Here is a 23713-nt window from a genome sequence, read left to right on the forward strand (position 1 = left end):
ATTTTCATTCTGTTCACCAGGAGCAGTTTCCATGGTTCATTAACAGTTATTGTTAATATTGTGTATTCACCATGGCAACTGTCGTTTCCATATTAACCCCAAAAATGCCACTTTATTTTTCTTTGTGTTATTTTTAATATTTTTAAATGACTCTAGTGGCTCATACCAACATTGTATTAACAAAAACTAGTTTGGGACTGCTATTTAATAGCTTTAGCATAGGCCTAATGTTTATTTATTAGTACTAGTCTTTACTATTAGTCATATTCTTACAATTTATGTTAAGTAAAGGGGGACAGTACTTGTGTGTGTGGAAATAGCCGGTTTCAATAAAACTACTTGTGACATGTCATATTTGGCTTTGACTTTGACTGAACATTTGCTCTCACTTTGCGGAAAAAATATCGGGATATATATCGTATATCGATATTCAGCCTAAATAATCGGGAGATGACTTTTGGTCCATATCGCCCAGCCCTAGTTTCATTGTTGGGACTAAAAACCTAAAACTGGAAGCCATAAAAGACCACGAATCATTCAAATGCCACATCCAGGTAAAAAAGAGAAATATATATAAGAGAGAAAGAGAAAATGTCAGTATTTCATTGAGACTTGAGATTAAATAAACTGCTTAAGTATTGTAGATCTTGTAGTATTAATTTTCACATGCAGTTACACATTGTCGGTTAAAAACAAGAAAGTGGCTGGTAAAAACATTGAGTGGCTGGTAGATTTTGAAATCCACCAGCCACAGTGGCCGGTGGACAAAAAAGTTAATTTCCATCCCTGGTTGACGCCCCTTGCGCATATTGCCTTTACAAACAAAAAGTGTTTTACAAGATTTAAATCAATGTATTGTGTTATGTGAATGATAAGGGCAGGATGATTTTCACATCATTTTGAAGAAAAAATTCTAGGCAAAGACATCAATTAGTCAAAAGTCTTATTGACACGTATTTAGTATGTGTTTTGTGGCCTTATTTCAGAAACTTTAGTTTTTAGTTTTTTCAATAACCATGCATAAACATTATTCTCTCAAAAATACAAACATGTACATGCATGTTGCTCACATATTATGGTAGCCCTGTTTGTGCTAAATAGAGTGTAATTATACCTTTGCCATTAATATGTTTATAAGCAACTGAAAAAAGCACAAATGTCAGGGCATGTCAGAACATCTCAAGGACCCCAAAAACCCCTCAGACCTCAGAGGGTTAATGCATTTTCTGTGCCAGCAAGTTATAGTGTCTTAGAAGCCTATGGAGGAGTGAGACAGCACTCAGATTTAATAAAAAAATATCTAAATTTGTGTTCCAAAGATGAACGAAGGTCTTACGGGGTTGGAACAACATGAGGGTGAGTAATTACTGACAGAATTTTCATTTTTGGGTGAACTAACCCTTTAAGTTTGATCTCTTTTCAAAGACAACACTTGGCAGATTATTGCTGAAGTGAAATAAAACTTTTTTTTTTTTTTTACGTTTATTGGTATTAAAAGTGCACAAAATATTATTTTCAGTTTTTAAATGAAATACTGTATATATTTTCAAAAACTGCAAGTAAATCAAAGCCGTAGATCTAAACAAGTTGTGTTCCAAATTTGAGCTTGATATCTCACAAAATGAGCTTTCAGTCAAATTTGTTTGGCCGCAGTACCAAAGGTTTTCACTATGATATTCGTTTCCCATTCATTTCCAATGCAGTCATTTTTGACCGCGAGGAGCACAAGTGTGACTTTTTTTTTTTTTCAGGACCATTTAGCCTTTTCAAATGATGTCCATGATTTTATTAAATTTTTTGTGTTAACATAACAAGTGCCAAAACCTTTACCAAGTTTTGTACAATTCCGATCAACTAAAAATAAAATAAAAAATAAATAAAAAAAAACATAAAATGTTTCGGTCAAAACTGACTGAAGAGCACTAGAAGGTTAATATTAGATGTCTTTTTAGTTTGATGAGACTCTATAATTGCAGATATGATTGCATCGTGCCCAGAAAAAGTCAGAGCTCCTTCTCTTTTTTCCACAAGGTATTAACGAAGGCGTGGATAAGACAGCGCTAAGGTTTAATTCTTATTTATTTCTGTGTATGTGAGGATGGCTAATGAATAAAACACGCAGATGGGCATGAGAAGACATCAGATGCCAGTATGAAGTGCCATCTGACAGATGCTCAGAGAATACAGAAAAGGAGAGAGTTGCCAGAAACACACTGATAGACAGCAAAACAAACCCGGTCACCGGTCACCCTTCAGCCCGCTGAAGAGATGTCGTAAATAAGAGCAGCTGTTTGAAAAACAAAATCATTATGTTTCAGTACAAAATAACCCTTGAAAACGATGTTGCTTAGTGGGTTTCATTTTCTTTTTGTGTGTGTGTATTTAATTTGCCAAGTGAACCTGCAAAAGTCTATGAACAAGATTGAAGTAATTTACGGGTGAAGCACTGCTTTGTATGTTATGATTTCTGCCTGAATATCTGCAAAAGGCTCTATCAGCCATGTTTTAACAGGCTGGGAAGTAATATGCTGTCAAATTAGCTTTAAAACATTTGCTCACTCAAAGATCACCATGTACAATATTGATAGTGCTATTGTTAATTGCTTAATGTGCAAGAGGACAACAAGGTGCTTCACATGAGGTCAAATACAGTATGCCAAATTAAAACTCAATGAGAGTCCCTGAGATGCTATCTGAATTTTTTTTTTTTTTGAGGAAACAAACTATAGGGTTGAATTGTTAAATAGTGTCTCAGACTGGCCAGAGGCCTCCAAAGCCTCTGGGTACACAGCCCGAGAAAACTGAACCAGTGCCTTTGGCTCATAAACTGCAGGCTAACCATTAGGCCCCTCAGGCACCTAAAATATATAGTGCAAGCCTTTACAGCATAAGCTGACCACTAGGGCTCCGGGGACCCTGAATGTATACAGTGAGAGCTGATTGCTATGGATTCTGGGGCAATGGGTCCTTTTGTGTATGTAGTACAACCAGTCACTAAGGCTCCTGAGCCTCTCAGAATATTCAGTGTGAGTTGACCAATAGGGCTCTAGGGCCCCGGGCCTCTTCTGCCTTTACAACTTGAGCTGATCGCTAGGGCTCCAGGGCCCCTGGAACTAACTCAACCACCGTCTGCTACAGAAGAACTCAGGGACAAGGGGCACACAAATATACCTGTATCTGGACCAATGTAGTGCCAACACAGGTACAAATCCAGGCTCACACTACCACAACAGTGACAAACACATACAGAACATCCTATAAGGAGGCACAATCAACTGAGGAGAACATATTCCCTGAGGCTAATGATGAGGCTCACAATTAAAATGATCCACAACAAAACGTGACTAGAACAAATCAGTCATATTAATGGGGAAATGTCTTTCAATCTTGGATGCATTACTTCATACCACTTCAGTGAATGATTACCACACAAGCTGTTTATAGGATTTTGTTAATTGCGCATCACATCGAAAACATTATTAGGCAAGATGGAAAATTAGAATACTAATTGAACTCTTGATACTGAAAGCCCAGTAGACTGTCATTACCCTGCCCTCATTAAGAAATGCAACTTTTTAATGATACCAACATTTCTGGATGCGTAACGAGTAATCACGGGTAACCTAAGCCTCCAATTACAGAAAAAAAACTAACACAGTTTAAAGAGGGACAAGAACACTTTCTGATACAAAGTCTTGGAAACTTTTTGCTCAGGTTTTTCATTCTGCTGCTCCAATCCGATCAAGCATCAGTTTGACCACACATAAAAAAATTAAATGATTTTCTCACTTTCTGACTAATGAATTTCACTGATTTTCCCAAGATTTATCAATGACTTTTCCATTAGTTTGTGATGAGGATTCTATAATAATCCCTAAAACAAACCAAGAAATACTTTAGAACAGAGAATGACTGGAAACACTGATGTTGACTACAAATTTCAACAAAAATTTCTACAATTAGTTGTTTTTCAAGAGTTTTCCAGGCCTGTAAATCACATTTATGACAATGAAATAACAACTCAAAAGTCACAATTCACTGTTTGTTACTGAGAGTGTGCATAAGACAAGGTGACAATCTGTGAATCATTTCATAAAGTCTCAGACTGAAAAGTGCACACTCTTAAAACTTAAGGTTCTTTATTGGCATTGATGGTTCCATGAAGAACCTTTAACATTCATGGAAACTTTCCATTCCACAAAAAGGTTCTTTATAGTGGAAAAGGGTTCTTAAGATTTTTAGAATGTTCTTCACACTAAAGGGGGACAACGTGGTTATTTTAAGAACTGTTGACTGAAAGGTTATTTGAGGAACAGAAAATGGTTCATTTATGGCACTGATGCGAAAACACCCATTTGGAACCTTTATTTTTAAGAGTGAACATTAAGTTGCATTAAATCTACGCTACAGTCAAAAGCAGGTTAAAATGGTCTGCAAGAACTCAAGAGGGTTGAATACCAGAAGTTGCAGCTCAAATGACTACTTGCAAGAAGCAAAGAATATTCTAAAAATAAAACCCATTACAAGTGTTCCTTAGCACTGCTTTCCTGCCAAAATTGACCCATTGAAATGTCATTTATGGCAGGAACTGAGAGGTGTAGTTTCTAGACTCTGACTCATGCAAAAAATAAATAGATAACTGACATTCAACAACCACCATTTGCAACAAAATGCTCCAGCTCTTATGAATGATAACAGCTTTCTGCATGATCAGATACAGTGAAGAAGATAAGTATCCCTCAGTTTCAAAGACAGATAAACAGTGTCGCTTACACATATTTACATTGCTCCTGTAAATGCAATGAGCTGACATTTTGTACAGTGCCATTTCTCAGAACGCTCAATAATAAAGTCCTTGTGTATCGCTCAAGTTGACGTCGGAGTCAGAAATTCAATTTCGGTTTAGCGCCACAACAGATGTATGCTCATATAATTATTTGTTCAAATCACTCATGTAGTCCCAGTGTTAAGTAGTTAACAGAAGCAGCGATGCTACTAACCTAACTTCATTTTTTTTTCAGTAGTGTGACAGCAGTAAATGCAACATCTCTGTTTTAATGTCACATTATATATATATATATATATATATATATATATTATTTCAATTCAGAGTCACATTTCACATGCTGGTGTTGAGCAAGCAGAGGCATATACGAGCAATGTCGTTGCTCTCAAGCAACTATGCCAAAAAAAATAAAAAAAATAACGTTTTCTGTACCGAATCATTTGGATTAGTGTTAATTTAGTTCGAAACGAAAACGAAAATCTACAGTATGACGAAAAATGTTCATCATTGACTAAAGCCATGTCACACTGTAAGATCTACGTTTTTTCATCAATCAATGACACGTTTCGTTGACGAAAAAAGAGACTAAATTGTAGTTACAAAATAAAAACTTTACCAAAATCTCTCTCATTGTTTTTGTCGAAAAAAGAGGACACAAAATATTACAGCTTTCAAGTTTGTGGTTGCTAGATGTCAAGATTTGAAATCCCCCAATCAGAGCTTTTCTCTTAAAAGGATATATTTTAAGCCAAGTTTATATATATAAAATCTGGCAAACATGCGTGCTCTCTCTACACTGTGGAAAAAAAGATGATCTGACACGATTTTAGTCTGAAAAGAAAGTTTAGTGATCTCCACTGGGATATTATACTCAAATGAAAGTGTCATTTGTGAACTGTGCTCAAAACAACTGTAATAAATCCAAACATGGATCTTAACTATATTGTTTGCGATTGTGGTTCCGGAATAAGGGCTTTTACGCAACCTCTGTGTAACAATGCAAAGTCTTTATTGCTGTTGTTTTATTAGAAAAACATAAATGTCATTTGGAATTGTTGGAATTAGGAATTTCACTGTTTTCATTTTTGTGAGAAGTTTCTTGTTTTACCAGTTTTCATAATGTGATGTGTGTGTTAATTTATACTACAAATAGCCAATAATAAATCAGGAAACTATGAGGTCAAATTGACCATGCATATGCCTTGACATTCTCTTGATTTGTGTTTATAGGTGAAAGTGCAATCATTCTGATTAAATGTAAAAATGTATTTCTCAAATCACAACAATCATTGCGATTATAATTTTGAGCAAACTAATCACGATTATCGATTTAACCATTATGTAGCATGACGATAATGTGACAAGTTTTCATTGACTAAAACTAGACTAAAATGCCCAGACATAGTTGAATAAAACTTATCTAAACAAAAACAGGACATGGTCTAAATTTTAAAATAGCTGACAAGATTAATCTTGATGGTTTCAATGAACTGGATTGGTATTGTTATGCTGTTCCTGCTCTGTATTTTATGTGATCATTTTTTAAATTTTTTTCAATAAATGATTAGCTTCAGTTTTTCAATTTGATCAAGTGTGGTTAGTTGTTCCAGATTGTTGCTATTACTTTAATTAATATCTATATTACGTTTGTCAGATATATACACTCACCTAAAGGATTATTAGGAACACCTGTTCAATTTGTCATTAATGCAATTATCTAATCAACCAATCACATGGCAGTTGCTTCAATGCATTTAGGGGTGTGGTCCTGGTCAAGACAATCTCCTGAACTCCAAACTGAATGTCAGAATGGGAAAGAAAGGTGATTTAAGCAATTTTGAGCGTGGCATGGTTGTTGGTGCCAGACGGGCCGGTCTGAGTATTTCACAATCTGCTCAGTTACTGGGATTTTCACACACAACCATTTCTAGGGTTTACAAAGAATGGTGTGAAAAGGGAAAAACATCCAGTATGCGGCAGTCCTGTGGGCGAAAATGCCTTGTTGATGCTAGAGGTCAGAGGAGAATGGGCCGACTGATTCAAGCTGATAGAAGAGCAACTTTGACTGAAATAACCACTCGTTACAACCGAGGTATGCAGCAAAGCATTTGTGAAGCCACAACACGCACAACCTTGAGGCGGATGGGCTACAACAGCAGAAGACCCCACCGGGTACCACTCATCTGCACTACAAATAGGAAAAAGAGGCTACAATTTGCACAAGCTCACCAAAATTGGACAGTTGAAGACTGGAAAAATGTTGCCTGGTCTGATGAGTCTCGATTTCTGTTGAGACATTCAGATGGTAGAGTCAGAATTTGGCGTAAACACAATGAGAACATGGATCCATCATGCCTTGTTACCACTGTGCAGGCTGGTGGTGGTGTAATGGTGTGGGGGATGTTTTCTTGGCACACTTTAGGCCCTTTAGTGCCAATTGGGCATTGTTTAAATGCCACGGCCTACCTGAGCATTGTTTCTGACCATGTCCATCCCTTTATGACCACCATGTACCCATCCTCTGATGGCTACTTCCAGCAGGATAATGCACCATGTCACAAAGCTCGAATCATTTCAAATTGGTTTCTTGAACATGACAATGAGTTCACTGTACTAAAATGGCCCCCACAGTCACCAGATCTCAACCCAATAGAGCATCTTTGGGATGTGGTGGAACGGGAGCTTCGTGCCCTGGATGTGCATCCCATAAATCTCCATCAACTGCAAGATGCTATCCTATCAATATGGGCCAACATTTCTAAAGAATGCTTTCAGCACCTTGTTGAATCAATGCCACGTATAATTAAGGCAGTTCTGAAGGCGAAAGGGGGTCAAACACAGTATTAGTATGGTGTTCCTAATAATCCTTTAGGTGAGTGTATATATTTTTTTTATATCAATAAATATTTTTATTTATAAAATAAAAAATACAAATAGTTAAATGCAATATTTATTAGCATCAATAAGTAGCTTCAATTGAACAATTTTTCATTGTCTCCAGCTTGAAGTGCAGCTTCCTTCTGTAATTATAAGCAGACAGCAGCTTACAGTAGTTTACAGTTCATCAGTGAAAACAGAAATTTCTCTATTAACCTACAGTATATCAGCAATGTACAATGTGACAATTGCTTATTCTTATAGGGATGTGTTGAACTAGAAATCCCAAGCAGTGTTTTATACTGCAGCTGATGACATGCAAGCATGACTGTCAGGTTAAATTCAATTTCCAGCCACAGCTGGGACTGTTGGCCTGCTTTGGCCCTGACCAGTCTTGGCATGTGCGCTGAGTTATGGGCTGAATAGCGAAGCACAATTGATATTTTTAAGGTTGAGGTTTCTGGCAAGGTGAGGGCATAGAGAACCATTTCATCTGCAGACCTCCATGGATTGAAAAAGTAAGAAAACAGAAAGCACGAAAGAGCAAGAGATAGGTAGAGAGTAAAGCCAAATTGACAACAAATTGAAGAAAGGTTGTTTGAGTGGTTGCTAAGTGGGATTTGCAAGACAGTGACACATTTATTAATATAAATGAAAAGATGCAGTATATTTTGTTATCTAAAATAAAAATATACATAATATAGATTATTTGATCATTCTTTTATCTCCCAATACTATCAGTGTGTGCTTCCCAATTCGACAGGAAGAGAGTGTCTGATTGACATGTGTAACATATATGTGAGGTTTAGGGGTGAGTAAATCAGGAGAACGGGAAGCTAAATTGAATTTACCCTGAAAATAATGCTAGCGTGTCATCAGCTGCAGTATAAAACACTACTGGTGGTTTCTGGTTCGCCAGATCCCTATAAAACTAAGCAATTGTCACATTATACTTTGTAAAATAAATCTTGTTTTGTTGATTCAAATTTACCGAAACAAAACTCTTGAATATATTTCAGAGATTAAATGACATGAACCTTGTAAAATCCGGCAAATCCAGCCACTAGTTTTTTTGAGAAAAAAAGAAGAAGAAAAAAGCCTTTTATGATGATTTTTACATTTTGTACTGTTTCTTAAATGAAATTTACAGCTAAATGACATAGGAATGACACATTTATAACCTACAACTTATCAGTAATTCGATATAGTTTTTCAATATAGTAATTAAAAAAGTCATTATCATTAAAAAACAAACAAAACAAAAAGCAAATCACAGCAAAACAGAACAGAACTGCTGCACTATTAAAACTATCTATAACTAAACTGAACATTTTCAAACCTATATTGGCACTGGACTGTGGTTGCGTAAAGTATAAGCTGTTGTGTGACGCTGGTTGTGTTTGTTTGTGGTTGTGACTGTGGAGCGTAGAGTCTTGGGCTTTATGCTGGAGATGTGACAGGCTGTTATTCACAGTTCGGGCTGGTGTGGCTGCCTCTTCAGTTAAACACAATCACACACACACACACACAGCTTTGAATCTTTTGCTGATGTTTTTTTTCTCCTCTTATCTTTGTTTTATTGTGCTTAGCCCTTTGAAGTCATGCCACATAGCACACATTTGCTCGTTGCACACCACAGTCAGACCGATTCACAATCACTTCAGGCAGTGACCAATAAAGACTGTTAATGACACTCAAGCTTAATCATGGGAGACTTGATGCTACACTCGATATATCTTCATTCACAATTTGAAACAAATGAAATACCTTAGTGATGAAGGAACACACACAATCAAGCCAACTCACCGGTGGGTCCAGGTCCTCGGCATGCACAGTGGTCACTACGGTCCCCTTGATTGCGTTGGGTGCCACCATTCCCCTGTACAGCATTTGACTGAACACTGGCGGGAAGTCGTTCATGTCCTGTCCAGACACAGAATAGCAAACTCCGATTAGTGCCTCGATTCCTGCTCTTTTCGCCTGCCTTTACTCTTTTGCAACTGTCAGACTGTGCGCTAGCTCAGGCCCCATTAGCTAGCCCCGAACACTAAAACACTAAGCAAAAATGGCATTTATTCAATAGTAGATCATGCAGTGCATTAAGGATGTGTCACAGTGCTATGTGCCTGGGGACTTTTTTGGGGAAAAGTTGGGTGAGACATAATTATAGCCGGTGAGAGACTGCAAAAGGCAGATGAAAAGGTTACTAGAGAGAATAAAGAGGCAAAACTGAAAAGGGGTGTAAATATAGTGCAACAGTAGGGTTCGGGAGCAAAAAAATCTATTCCTTTTCTCCATATAGAAATTCCTTTTTACCTATAACACATACCATGCCCTCAGAAGTTGTGCTATATGTGATTTCAACTTCCAGTGAAGAACTACATTACCCATAATCATAAACAGATATCCACCAATCAGAGAATTCACTGTTCTAGAAATGGCAATCACTGCAAAAAAAGCTTAGTAGCAACTGTCCACTCCCATAAATATTAAAAATGTCTTACAACACAAAGGCCACATCCTCACGAAGCCAGAGCTTTCCCTATCCGATATTTTTTTTCCCCGTTCAAAAAAAAAAATCCGTAAACACGGCGTCGTCTCAAGAAATATCTGCGTACACACGAAACCACTGAAACCGACTCAAAACGATGTAGTATACATGCCAGACCAGTATGTGGCGCTGTAATTCTGCCACAGACATACACTAAAAATGGAGAAGAAGACTTAAAGCATGCGCATAAACCTTGCGCGCTGTATACTATGGCTGTATACAACAATAATATTAGGCACAGTAGCTTCTTTTTTTCTTTTCTTTTTTCTTTTTTCTTTTTTAAACAAGAACTTTGTTGAACAATATGAAAAACCATAAATGTAGTTGCTGTGACTTAACGGTGTCTGACTAGTTGACACTTGGTGTGATGACATCATCGTTTCACAAAATGTACGGATTGGCCGTACACACGAAAACGCAAGGGCGGCGTTTTCAGATTTATCCACCTTGGGACCCGGTTTCAAAAAATAGCGGTTTCAGTCTCCGAAAACGCCGGATCCGTGTGGACGAAACGCCAATACGCTAAAAAATGTATACGTATACAGCGAAACGCGTCTCCGTGTGGACAGGCCCTAAAGTCACTGATATATTCGTGACGTGAACCTTTAAATATTTCACACTACATATACACTGCTTCAAAAGTTTGGGACAGGGTTTAAAAACATAAAAAATCGTACCGATCCCAAAACTTTGAACGGCAGTGTATAAAGTTTTTGTATTGTTTTTTATGTACTCTAAGTGGATAGTTTTATATCATACCATCACTTTTATACAATGGACTCTTTGCAAAAACGCTTCCGAATTTAGCATCAGTGGCAACCAGTGCAGCGCAGTGTATGGAAATTATGGGAAAATTAAGCACAAAATTAAATCCTAATGAATTGTTGCATGAGAGGACAAAGTAATACTGATAAGATCTACAATCTCACAAAAGGCTTCTGGAAAAACATTATTGTTTAATATACTAAAATGTTATGTTTAATATAGATATGATGTGTTATATTATAATACAGTGTAATTATAATTTATTAATTTATTTCTGATCGACAGTTATTCGAAATATGACAGAAAAAGATTGCTACTATCACAGAGATTTTAGAGGAAATATGTAGGCAGTCGGCATGCATAGTCCATTGTGACATTTCCTTTGTGATAATTTGTAACACCTTATGGGATTTTTCCCTCCAATTTGAAATGTTTTTTTATTCTTTAAATCAATATTTGTAATGTTGTTTAACTGTTTGGTTCAAGGTTTAAAACTCTTTGAACTTTGAAATAGTGGTGCTTGCTTACTTTGCAGAGGGCATTAACTTTTTCCCACAAAGTTATATATGTGAAAGAGAAAAAGTGCGGTCGGCTCCCATGAATGCTGATGACAGGTGATTCCGGGAGATGCAAGAGACGCGATGTGACCTAATACACTCAATAGATCACCCATCTCCGAGTCCAAGGAGAGGCCAGGTGGGTTCAGGTATCCAAATTACACATCCCTCCCCTGTCAATCCCCCCACCCTTCGTCCTTTCTGTGAGAATGCGCTTATTCAAGGATGCCCTTGAGTCTTGAGTCCCGACTAATAAAACTTTGCAATTGCTCACATCCCCAAAATAAAAGGTCTTGAGGAAAGTACTTTGGAGTGAAATTGGTATTTTTTTTTCTCTTATTTTTCAATCCCACACATTTCTGTGTGTCTTCTCTCTTCCCAGATGAAAAATAAAATCTGTCAAGCCTTAAAGTAAATCTGCAAAGTGTAGTGAGTTCACGATGGTGCTCTTAGTCGCACTGGGACCGTTTTCTCCATCAGGACGGTGCCTTGGGGCCTCTATCCCATCATAATCACTCTGATATCCCGAGTCTCCATGCATCAGGTAGCACATTTGTTTCCACCGTTCATTTCTGCTTTTCATTTTCCACAGCAACTAATTTTCAATTAGCCACACCGTGCACAGAAGGAAAATTAATAAATAATTCCAACACAGAAACAATTAGGGCTTCTTGGGAGACTGTAGAGGACGTAATAAGCTGTGTGTTTCCTTGCATGAAAATGCTTTTGCTTAAACTCTTTATCTTTGAAGCTGATCCAAATGCAAAAGGTTTGCTAACTGAAATAAACATGAAAAAACAGATGTGATTTTATACAACTGGTTAAATGTCTAACAATGCCCTATCAAATGGAATATAACAGTCATATGAATAGGGTAAGACATTGCGAAACTGTAGGTTAACAAACTACAAGCTACTCATAATGTAGTTTAATTGTGGTCTAATTATCCTTTTAAAGTTCATAACAATAAGTAACTAACTTCATTGAATCAATATCTTTTGAAATAAAAAACTATCAGATTATAAAATTTAGCAATGAGAGCAGAATTAATCTGGAACAAAAACCATAAGGATCTCAAAGAGGGTGACAGTATTTTAACTGGTATCCTTTACTCTAAATTCAACTACTAAAACTAAAAATTTTATTAAATAAAACACCATTTATATAACAGAGTTAAATGTAATGATTAACAACAGCATTAAACTAAACACTTCACTTCAAATACTACCTTAAATCGCTTAATCATTTTTGTGAACTTTAATATATTTGAACAGTCAAAATGAAGCGATTCACAAAAATTCACTAAATGCGCTAAATGACAATTTAGGAGAGAATATGTATTATTGTGTCAAGTCCCTTTACTGTAATTCTGTGTGTGAACAGATTGTGAGAAAAAAAAAAAAAAGAAAGAAAAAAAAAAGGCAATGTAGCACTTTGAAATACTACCCTGAAATTTGTTGGGGAAAAAAGTAATGCAACACAAAATCCAAAACAAAATGGCATGGTACAAAACTTGCTATCAATGCTTTTATTATAATCAACTAATTACAGTAGTCAACATTTGTGGATCAAAAAAGTTGTCCTAAGACAAAAAATATATATAACTTGAAACAGCTCAACACAACAAATGTTTCAAGTGGTTTCCCAAATTCAACTGAAAATGCAACTTTTAATGACTTCTGCAGTCTCAAAATTATTCAACCCCTTCATGGCAAGCATCTTCAGTACTTAGTAGAACACCTGCTGCAAACGAGATGTATAACCAGACACCAGCTTCTGGCAGCGTTTCTGAGGAATCTAAGCCCATTCCTCATGAGCAATTGCCTCCAGTTCAGTAATATTCTGGGTTTGTGTTCTGCAACCATCTTCTTCAAATCCCACCAGAGATTTTCTATGGGGTTCTAGTCAGGTGACTGTGATGGCCACTGTAGAATCTTCCGTAGGACTTTTTCTGCAACCAAGCTTTGGTGGAATTTGAGGTATTCTTGGGATCATTGTCCTGTTGGAAGGTCCAATGACAGCCAAGCTTCAGCTTCCTCACTGACGGCATGACGTTTTCTCCTAGGATTTCCTGATCCTTCAATGAATCCATCTTGCCTTCCACACGCTGCAGGTTTCCAGTGCCAGAGGATGTAAAGCAGCCGCAGTAGGGAGTGTTCTTTTCAGCATATGCTTCATTCTTCTTCCTCCAGACATACCGCTGATCCGTTGGGCCGAAAGGTTCCAGTTTTGTGTTGTGTTATCGCTCCACAGAACATAATCCCAAAACTTATTTATATGATTTTGAGCAAATTGGAGCCGATTTTTCTTATGCTTTTCGGTCAGTAGTGGTGTACGTCTGGCATTAAAAACGGCATGCGTTTAGTACGCACCTTACTGTGCAAGCTGAAACTGTCCTGCTGCAGGTCTTTTGCAGTCACTCAAGGGCTTTTCTGAACCTGGTAATGTAAAACCAGGTAATGTAACCACTGTTCCTTTAACTTTGAACTTGCGAACTATGCTTTCAACAGTGTCTCTAGGAACATTTAGTGCCTTCGCTATCTTTTTGTATCCTGTTCCTTGTTTGTGAAGGGCGATGATATCTTTTCTTAACTTTTTGGACCATTCTTTTGACTTAACCATATTTCTAACAAGCAGTCCAATGTGACACTCAACAAACCAAGCCAGTTCAGATATTTCATGTGTTCTAGCTTAAGCATACTAGGGTTGGGCCGATAGACGATGGCTGGCAGACATTGTGATGTTGAGCCAGCATCGTGATACCCCCCCCAGCCATAGCGCGAAAGCACATTTTGAATGTGGCAGTTATGTCACGTTACTGTACATTCGCTCCTTAGTGGTCAGCTGCTGCAGAGCGTGCCAAAATCGAAATTGCTGATGAGATGTGGACGAAAATATCTAGTGGAAAATGAGAATGTTACGTTTTTTACGACTGTATGTATGTTATGTATGTATGTATGTGTATATATATATATATATATATATATATATATATATATATATAGGATGCACCGATAAACAAAAATACTTTACCACCACAACCACCTCTTCTACCCACTTAACCGACAGCAGCATTTCCAGCAAGAGCTAATTGACATTCTTCCCGTGTGTAGAACTTAATCTTCTGAGACCTTACAAATCAGCTACTTACACAACAGAGATCTTGTGGACCTAATGACCATTTCAGACAAAATACATGGGCTATCTGTCACTGTCCACAGGGCTTAGGAGTGGCTATGGAGAGCAATCACAGGATGGCAACGTTTCGGGATATCCCCTGCTGAAAAGACCAGCTTAAACCAGTATGAATCTCCTTGCTTGCCAGGTTAGAACATTTGGCATAAAGGGGTTTGGTTGGATACAGATAAGGGCTTTTCACAATGCCCTAAACCCTGGGTTGTCGTCACTCTAAACCCCACTTTTAACATAGGGTAAAGGATTTCACGCTTGTAATTTGGAAGAGGGGTTATGAAACCCTTCAGAGCAGGGTTAGCACTGCTTTTGTGATGTCAAACGTGTACAGTATGAAACGGTGCGGTGTTAGAATGTTACGCCTAGATTTCTTTGCAACCAATAGCCAATCGTGCGCCTTGTATTTACATGATTGGGACAGTCACGGAAACACTGTACGTTGTATAAAAGGTATGTTTCAGTTCAAGGGAAAATGTCAAATGATGATAAAACACGACAATTGGAAAAATTAAGTATGTAGTTTCTGCGACACTAGTGGCACCTAGCGGAATTATAAAAATACAGCATATTTAGCAAATGCCCCTTTTGCACATTGGACCTACCCCAACTCAAAGACTAACATATTAGGGACACTTTTAGTTGTGTTGCTATGTGTCATGAGTCAAGTCATCTTTATTTATATAGTGCTTTATACAATACAGATTGTATCAAAACAGCTTTACAGTGATAACAAAGTTATAACAGGAAAATTATGCATTTCGGTTGTTGTTCGGTTGAACGCAAGCATCTCGCTTATAATATCCCCATCTAACGTACTGTATCTGCACCGGGCACATTTTTTGACATACCCACGGTAACTATTTGAGGCTGTCTACACTGGACACATCAAAGTAACCAATATGAACTGGGACATTTGGCTTTCTGAACAGTTGTGTGATGTTGTTGTATTGAACATCCATTGTAGTGCACTGCATCGCAGCGCCTCATTTGCTCTGACATAGTCATGACCTGTTTAATCTTTGAAGGTCTAAATGCAGAGAAATTTGGCTTGCAATTCCATAACTAAAGCTGAATGTATTTTCTCATGTAATGCATCAGTCATGGTCTCCACCTGCTACTGTATCCACGCCCCAAACTCATACTATTGGTTGAGATGGAAAGAAATGTACAGATCTGTACTCTCAGTGTTTAGATTGTGCCTATGGGGCTCAGTGTTTACACTTTCGGGGGAGATAAACCCATGAATGGCCCATGAATCGACTAAGTAGTCAATGACCAAAAAACTGGGTTAAGAGAATGTATTTTAACATAAAAAAAATCTTACATACTTCACCTTTAAGAGGCTGTTTCATTCTTAGATTTATAGTCCGCAAAGTCCATTGAGGATAAACAACAGTTGGAAATATTTAAATAGGAGGATGTGCAATCAATGACACTGACATCACAAATTTACAAATAAGAACGTTAACCTAGGGTTTAGGAATGTATGGTGTGAAAAGTCAACATATGAATACCCAGGATAGATTGTTAACCCCAGGTAAATCATGAGCAGTGTGAAACGTGAAGCAAGATAACCCAGGATTCCATTTACCCGGATGTTTAGAATGACCCGTGGTTAAACGGTTAATCCCTAAAGATTAGTCAGGAATTTGAGGGACATAATTAAGACTTACCAATACAGTGATGGTAACAGAGGCCAACCCCGGGGGCATTTTACCACTTCCGCCATCCATAGCCTCCACCACAAAGGTGCGTGTTGTCCCATTAGGTAAGAGTTTCTCGAAATCAAGTGAGTGAAGCACCATCAGCTCTCCAGTGAGGGGGTTCACTGCAAACAGCTCTCTGGCCTCCTTGGTCCTGATACGGTATGTGACGTTTGCATCCAGATCGGGGTCCAGTGCCTGTGTGAGACAATCATTAGGATCAAAACACGAATGAGTAATTCTACTCTCAGCATTAATTAAACTCATTGGGCCTTATCTTACACCTTGCGCAATGCAGCACCAAGCGTGACGCAAGTGTTTTTTGCTAGTTTCAGTCCCTGCGCCACGTTGTTTAAATAGCAAATGCATTTGCACCCATGGGCTGCTGGTCTGAAAACGAGGTGTGTTCTGGCACATTGTTGGCGCGTTGCTATTTTGAGGCAACAGATATACTGTAGACTGCGCCATTGACCAACTGAAACCTGGTCTAAAGTCAATGGCACAATATTTTTTTTGTTATTTAATGAGCACGTTAGTAATGTGCGCCTATAGGCGGGTCCACAACGCACGTACACAATCTGCTTAAACACACAGGGATGCACAGCAGCACACAAACATCCCAAATATTTAAAATAAAAGGATTATAATGTAAAAGATTATTACTGTGTACATACATATGTGGTAGAATCCGTCTTGTCCCTGTAGTGGATTTTTCCCTAAACCCAACTATCTTAAATAAAACTGTTGCGTCTACTCATCGACATAGAGCGTCTACAAATCGACACTTAATTACTTTTATACTCCAGCTCTTGCGTCTTCAGTCGACAACTGGCCGAGTCTCTTACCCTAACTTACTTGCTTCCCTAAACTGACCTGCTGCGCAGCAGAAATTAACAGACAAACATCAGCAAATGTCCTCTAAATGTTTTAATAACGGCCAGGAGATTTTCCCGAGCAGTTCTCAGGGAATCTCTCCCAAGAAGCAAGGGCCGGAGGATCTCAGACAAATTCCATTGAGAAATCCCACCGTAAAACACATATACAACAGTTTTTATAGAATCGAGAAAACAATTAAGACTAAAATGTCACCTTCAATATGATTGGTTCAATTGGTTCAAAAGCCCCAACCTTTTTCCTCTGTCACTGGCACAAGCAAACTGTTTTAATGATGACTTCATTCGTTAATCACAAGATTCTAACAGACTGTCTAGTTTCATTTCCCAAACTGTGTTATTAATACATACATACATACACAGTCAAAGTTTTCCATTGGTTTTGTCACAGTACATCCTGTTCAAATTGTTAGATGTTAAAGTTATAAGGTTAGATGTTAGAAACATGGTTAGTTTAATATACAGTTTAAAATTTCCATGACATCCCGTAGATGGTCTGCTTGCGCACTTTTACCTCGCACGAGCAGTTCCGTTTGTGCTCTGGAGACGCGTTTGGTCTTTCCACTATCAAATTCCGTCATGTAAATAGCGTATCTGTCATGGCGCGAGCGCAACTGGCATTTAAAGGGAATGGGAGATGAGATTCTGATTGGTTTAATGCACGTAAGTCCCAAAACACACCCATTACTCATTATGAGAATAAGGCCAACCATTTTTCCCGTCGTTAAACTAGCAAAAGTGGATTTGGACACACCCTAAGTGCACTTGCGCCAAGCACTTTGGACCATGCGCTTAGATAAACCAAATGACCGGGTTACATTAATGATTTAAATGAATCCTGTAGTGACCCTGAAGCAATGAGTAAATTAGAACTGGCAGCAAGGCACAGAGCAGCAGGAAATCACACATTCACCATCACATCAAACTGAACAACATACCAGAGGACACAGACCTTTGGATGTTTCTATGAGGCAGAGTGTAGGTTCTGAGGACAAAATTGTGCCTAGTCTTATACTGTGACACTGTGGTTATCAAATGGTGGGTAGAAACTGCAAAAATAGGCAGCAGGTTTTTTCTGATTGAAATGATAAAATGCAACTAACCATTCAATCCAACTGTGTTCAAGTTCACAAACTACGTATTTCAAATAAATTAACTTCAAGCCAAGAACACCTTTACAAATGTAAAACATGTCTGACTTGTCAAGTTAAGACATAACATTAGCAAAGAAATGTTTTCAAGAGGCTAATTTCATGGAGTCATGTTTTTGATCTGGCCGTGTTTGATGTGTTGGATATGCATGTGCGGTGTGTGCGTGTGTGTGTGTGTTTGCCTGTGTATAACTTACACTGATATTGAGGATGACCATGCCCACTGGGCTGTTTTCTGGCAGTGTGACTTGATAGGCAGGCTGGGAGAAGACTGGGCTGTTGTCATCCACGTCAAGCACTTTGATGGAGAGTGCAATGGTGGTCCGGCGAGGGTCCTTGGCCCCATCCGAAGCCTCCACAACCAAATCATACTGAGCCCTCTCCTCACGGTCCAGAGGCACAGCTGTGAAGATGCTGCCGTCTGTGCTGATCCTGAAGAGATCTGTGTGACTGACCAGACGGTAACGGACCTGCCCGTTAATGCCCAGGTCCAGATCAGTGGCCTGGATGTGGAAACACACAAATATACACATTTACCATATCTAAAAGAAGAAATAACTACACCAAAAAAAATTTATAATAATGTGGATACCTGGACATCACAATCATTTGTGACATTTATTTGTTTACTCTTTCAGTCATTCATGATTACTGGATTAAGATTCTTTCTTTTCGGAATCTTTATATAGGCACTTTTTTTAGAGTGTGTTGGAGCAATCAAAATCAAAATTGGTCAGTGAAAACTTTGAAAATATTTTCTTTGTATTTTTGTCAGTTAAATTAATTTTAAAGATCATTTACAAATCACAGATTCTTGTTGTTTTTTTGCATTTTTTTTACAAAATGTCTTAACTTTTCTGGATATGGCTTTGTATTATTTTGAATCTTACTGACTGCAATCTTTTGAAACAATTTTCCTACTATAGAAATTTTGGATACACTTCATGTTCAATTTGGTAGAATTAACTAATGCATTAGGTATCATTGACTAACAATGAACAATGTTTACAGCGTTCCATTATATTACTAATAGTACACGTTAAAATTTCATGTTAAATAAATTAACAATAGTTAAAATTATGAAAAAAATTGTTAAATAAATGATATGAAGTAACGGTTAATATTACAAGTAAACATGAATTAGTAATGAACAATAGAATATTAGATCAATATCAAATGCAAATATTCATTGCTTTGTTCATGATAAATGATACCCAACATTATTATTTATTGATCTTCGCAGTAAAGCATTACCAAAATTGCCATATATTTCTCATTGACTGTGGGATTCCTGCCACACACAGAGAGAAATAACCTGTCCATATGGCTGTGAAAATATAACCTTAATTTATAATTTCAACACGTCACCACGCAGAGTCAACGAACCACACACACCCCTAGAGACACCTGCTTCATCAGCGGGGTGATGAGACAATCAACAAAAACAACAGCAAGATTTGTGACTCCCTGCAGTGGCTTACACAGGTGCATGTGCTATTCTTTGATATTCTCATGTCAATTATCCAAACTCAGCTCACAGACACCAATAAGGAATAGTTCACCCCAAAAAAAATAAAGAAAACTGCATTCACCCTCATGCAGTGGTGGACAAAGTACACAAATCAAGAACTTGAGTAAAAATACAGAATCCCTTAATAAAATATTACTCCAGTATTAAGTATTCTTTTTTTTATTTTAATTGAGTTAAAGTACAAAAATTCTTGATTCATGTACTTAAGTTTATAAACAGATGTCTCATAGCGTCAAATGTGTTACCATTTTAAGAAGAACACTATGCAAACATACTACACTGCTCAAAAAAATAAAGGGAACACTTTTTAATCAGAGAATATCATCAAGTCAGTTAAACTCTTGGGATATTGATCTGGTCAGTTAAGTAACAGAGGGGGTTGGTAATCAGTTTCAGCTGCTTTAGTGTTAATGACATTAACAGCAGGTCCACTAGATGGGCAACAGTGAGACAACCCCCAAAACAGGAATGGTTTTACAGGTGGAGGCCACTGACATTTTTTTCCCTACTCATCTTTTCGGACTGTTTTTCACCAGTTTTGCATTTGGCTAGGGTCAGTGTCACTACTGGTAGCATGAGGCAATACCTGGACCCTACAGAGGTTGCGCAGGCAGTCCAGCTCCTTCAGGATGGCTCATCAATACGTGCCATTGCCAGAAGGTTTGCTGTGTCTCCCAGCACAGTCTCAAGAGCATGGAGGAGATTCCAGGAAGACAGACAGCTACTCTAGGAGAGCTGGACAGGGCCGTAGAAGGTCCTTAACCCATCAGCAGGACCGGTATCTGCTCCTTTGTGCGAGGAGGAACATGATGAGCACTGCCAGAGCCCTACAAAATGACCTCCAGCAGGCCACTGGTGTGAATGTCTCTGACCAAACTAGGGGTGGCTCAATACCACTTTTTCATGTCCGATACCGATACCGATAACACACAATTGAGTATCTGTCGATACCGATACCGATACAATACCATATATTTTTTTCTTAATTAAGCTGTTAATAACACATTTGTCAGGAGGATGCACTGTGCTTAACCTAGCCATCTAAAAAGCATCATGCTCAAACAGTGCAATAAATGTTCTATATAAGTAGCCCACAACATGACTCAGTTGTGCAATACTGCTGCTTAATTTTTATTAAAACAATTTTTAAACAGAACTTGTAGCAGCATTTTTAATTATTCAGCACCATTCAATTAATGAAATTTAAAGTGCAACTGTGCAAATAAATCAAAAATTATAATTCCAGTGCCAAAAACTGGATGTAACACAAAACTCTTATGTAGTCATAGGGCTGTACCCGACTATTCGAATATTCGTTCGGTGGGTTGGTATTCGATTTGAGAATTTGACATTCGAATATTCGTTTTTTTTTTTACACCTGGCATCCCCCTCGAAATGGTTCTCATTCGCGCTTGAATATGTTCAACACTATAAAATCTGACGAAATATAGATAGACACACGAGACGAGACACGTTCAGAATGAATAAACTTTGAATAAACTACAGAACAGCGCAAGTGGGAAGCGGCGCGCCTCACGCGGGCAGGGCTTATATGCTCCGAGAACTCTTTTTTACAACTATCTTATAAGGCCTAGCCATTTTTAATAGGATGGACAGTTGAAGGAACCCAACCTCGTTATTTGATGCTTCTTGAGTTGGCCTACTAAAGTGTTCCTGCAACGGTAGTATTCTCTGGCTAGAGCGCAGAACAGCGGAGTTTGTAAGGACAGAAGTGCATGCCTGCGAGCTTGTATTTTGGGTTAAGCTGCGTTGCTTTGACATTGTGGAAAATAGAACAATAGAAACAAAATGTATTAAGCTTTTTACCCCTTATTATCAATCTAAATTAATCTCATTTTTAATTTAACTTAATTTCGTTTTTCTTTATTTAAATTTCGTTTTTCTTTATTTAAATTTCGTTTTTTTCTTTATTTAAATTTCGTTTTTCTTTATTTAAATCTACCCTTTACTGTGTCAGTAATTTGTTAGTCAGAAAAATATTAGACTACCTTATTAAAAGTATTGCTTAAGTTAACAGACCTGTGTGTGTGTGTGTGTTACGTGCGAGTGTATTTACTTTGTGTTGTTCATGGGGAAGATGCGTTTTATATCACTAGTGCAGTAATCCGTTCTCGGAGCATAAGCCGTGCCCGCGTGAGGCGCGCCGCTTCCTGCTCGCGCTGTTCTGTAGTTTATTAATTATGAACGTATCGTGTCTTATTTTAAATAACTCCACACAGCTGACATGATAACTTAATTGCTGAGAGGGCTTACCTCACTCACCTCTAGCTACCGTTCACGTGATGCCAGTGTTGCCAAGTCCGCGGTCTCTCCCACCCCGAAACGCGATTGGCTATTTTTAAGAAGCCATTGGACGGGATTTGTATGTGAAAATCTGGCAACGCTGCGTGACGCGTGTTGCTCATCTCTCTTTACGGCATGTCTCTCAGGTGTTGTTAAGCATTTGTATGACAATTTAGGACTAAGGGACGTGATCGTATCGGATCGGGTTATACTCCCGCGATTCATGCAATATCCGATCCAGTGATTTTGGCCAGTATCGGACTAATACCGATACCGAATATCGGATCGGCGCACCCCTAGACCAAACAATTAGAAACAGACTTCATGAGGGTGGCCTGAGGGCCCGACGTCCTCTAGTGGGCCCTGTGCTCACTGCCCAGCACCAGGGAGCTCGATTGGCATTTCCCATTGAACACCAGAATTGGCAGGTCCGCCACTGGTGCCCTGTGGTTTTCACAAATGAGAGCAGGTTCACCCTGAGCACGTGACAGACAGGAAAGGGTCTGGAGAAGCCGTGGAGAATGTTATGCTGCCTGTAACATCGTTCAGCATGACCGGTTTGGTGGTGGGTCAGTGATGGTCTGGGGAGGCATATCCATGGAGGGATGCATAGACCTCTGCAGGCTAGACAATGGCACCCTGACTGCCATTAGGTATCGGGATGAAATCCTTGGATCCATTGTCAGACCCTATGCTGGTGCAGTGGGTCCTGGGTTCCTCCTGGTGCACAACAATGCCCGGCCTCATGTGGCGAGAGCATGCAGGCAGTTCCTGGAGGATGAAGGAATGATACCATTGAAGGGCCACCACGCTCACCTGACCTACATCCAATAGAACACCTATTCTATTAGTGTTTCGTTCCATCTGACATCACCTGGTTGCACCTCAGACTGTCCAGGAGCTCAGTGATGCGCTGGTCCAGATCTGGGAGGAAATACCCCAGGACACCATCCGTCGTCTCATTAGGAGTATGCCCCGACGTTGTCAGGCATGGATACAAGCACGTGGGGGCCATACAAACTACTGAGTACCATTTTGAGTTGCTGCAATGAAATTTCAGCAAAATTGACAAGCCTGCTACATCATTTTTTCACTTAGATTTCCGGGGTGTCTTTGAATTCAATCCTCTGTAGGTTGATCATTTTCATTTCCATCAAACGATGTGGCATCCTTTTGTTCATAACACATTACCCAGTCCATATTAGTATAGATATCCAGCATGACATTTTTCCCCATTGAGATCTGATGTGTTTTCAAAGTGTTCCTTTAATTTTTTTGAGCAGTGTAGTTTTATATCATTTGAAACTGCTACGGCATGTTATGTTAAGTTTTTACCTCACCTACCCCGTGTCAGACACAATATGGTCCACATTCAAGCATTTCATACAATGGGCTTAAACAGC

The 23713-nt window shown here is 38.5% G+C and overlaps 1 protein-coding gene across 2 annotated transcripts in view; it reads right to left on the reverse strand.

Annotated features, from left to right (window-relative positions):
- Window positions 1–23713, reverse strand: part of pcdh15b (protocadherin-related 15b) — a 225185-nt gene that overhangs the window by 66918 nt on the left and 134554 nt on the right. For both annotated transcript variants that reach the window (XR_014201008.1, XM_082151481.1), the window contains exons 20-22: window positions 18673–18978; window positions 16402–16629; window positions 9470–9586 (exon numbers count right to left, since the gene is read on the reverse strand). Coding sequence is in view for 1 of the 2 variants with exons in the window: in XM_082151481.1 (XP_082007607.1) it covers window positions 9470–9586; window positions 16402–16629; window positions 18673–18978 (651 nt within the window). In the remaining variant the exon portion in view is untranslated. The remainder of the gene's footprint in view (window positions 1–9469; window positions 9587–16401; window positions 16630–18672; window positions 18979–23713) is intronic.

This window comes from Leuciscus leuciscus (assembly GCF_965113295.1).
Source record: "Leuciscus leuciscus genome assembly, chromosome: 21".
NCBI classification, from domain to species: domain Eukaryota; kingdom Metazoa; phylum Chordata; class Actinopteri; order Cypriniformes; family Leuciscidae; genus Leuciscus; species Leuciscus leuciscus.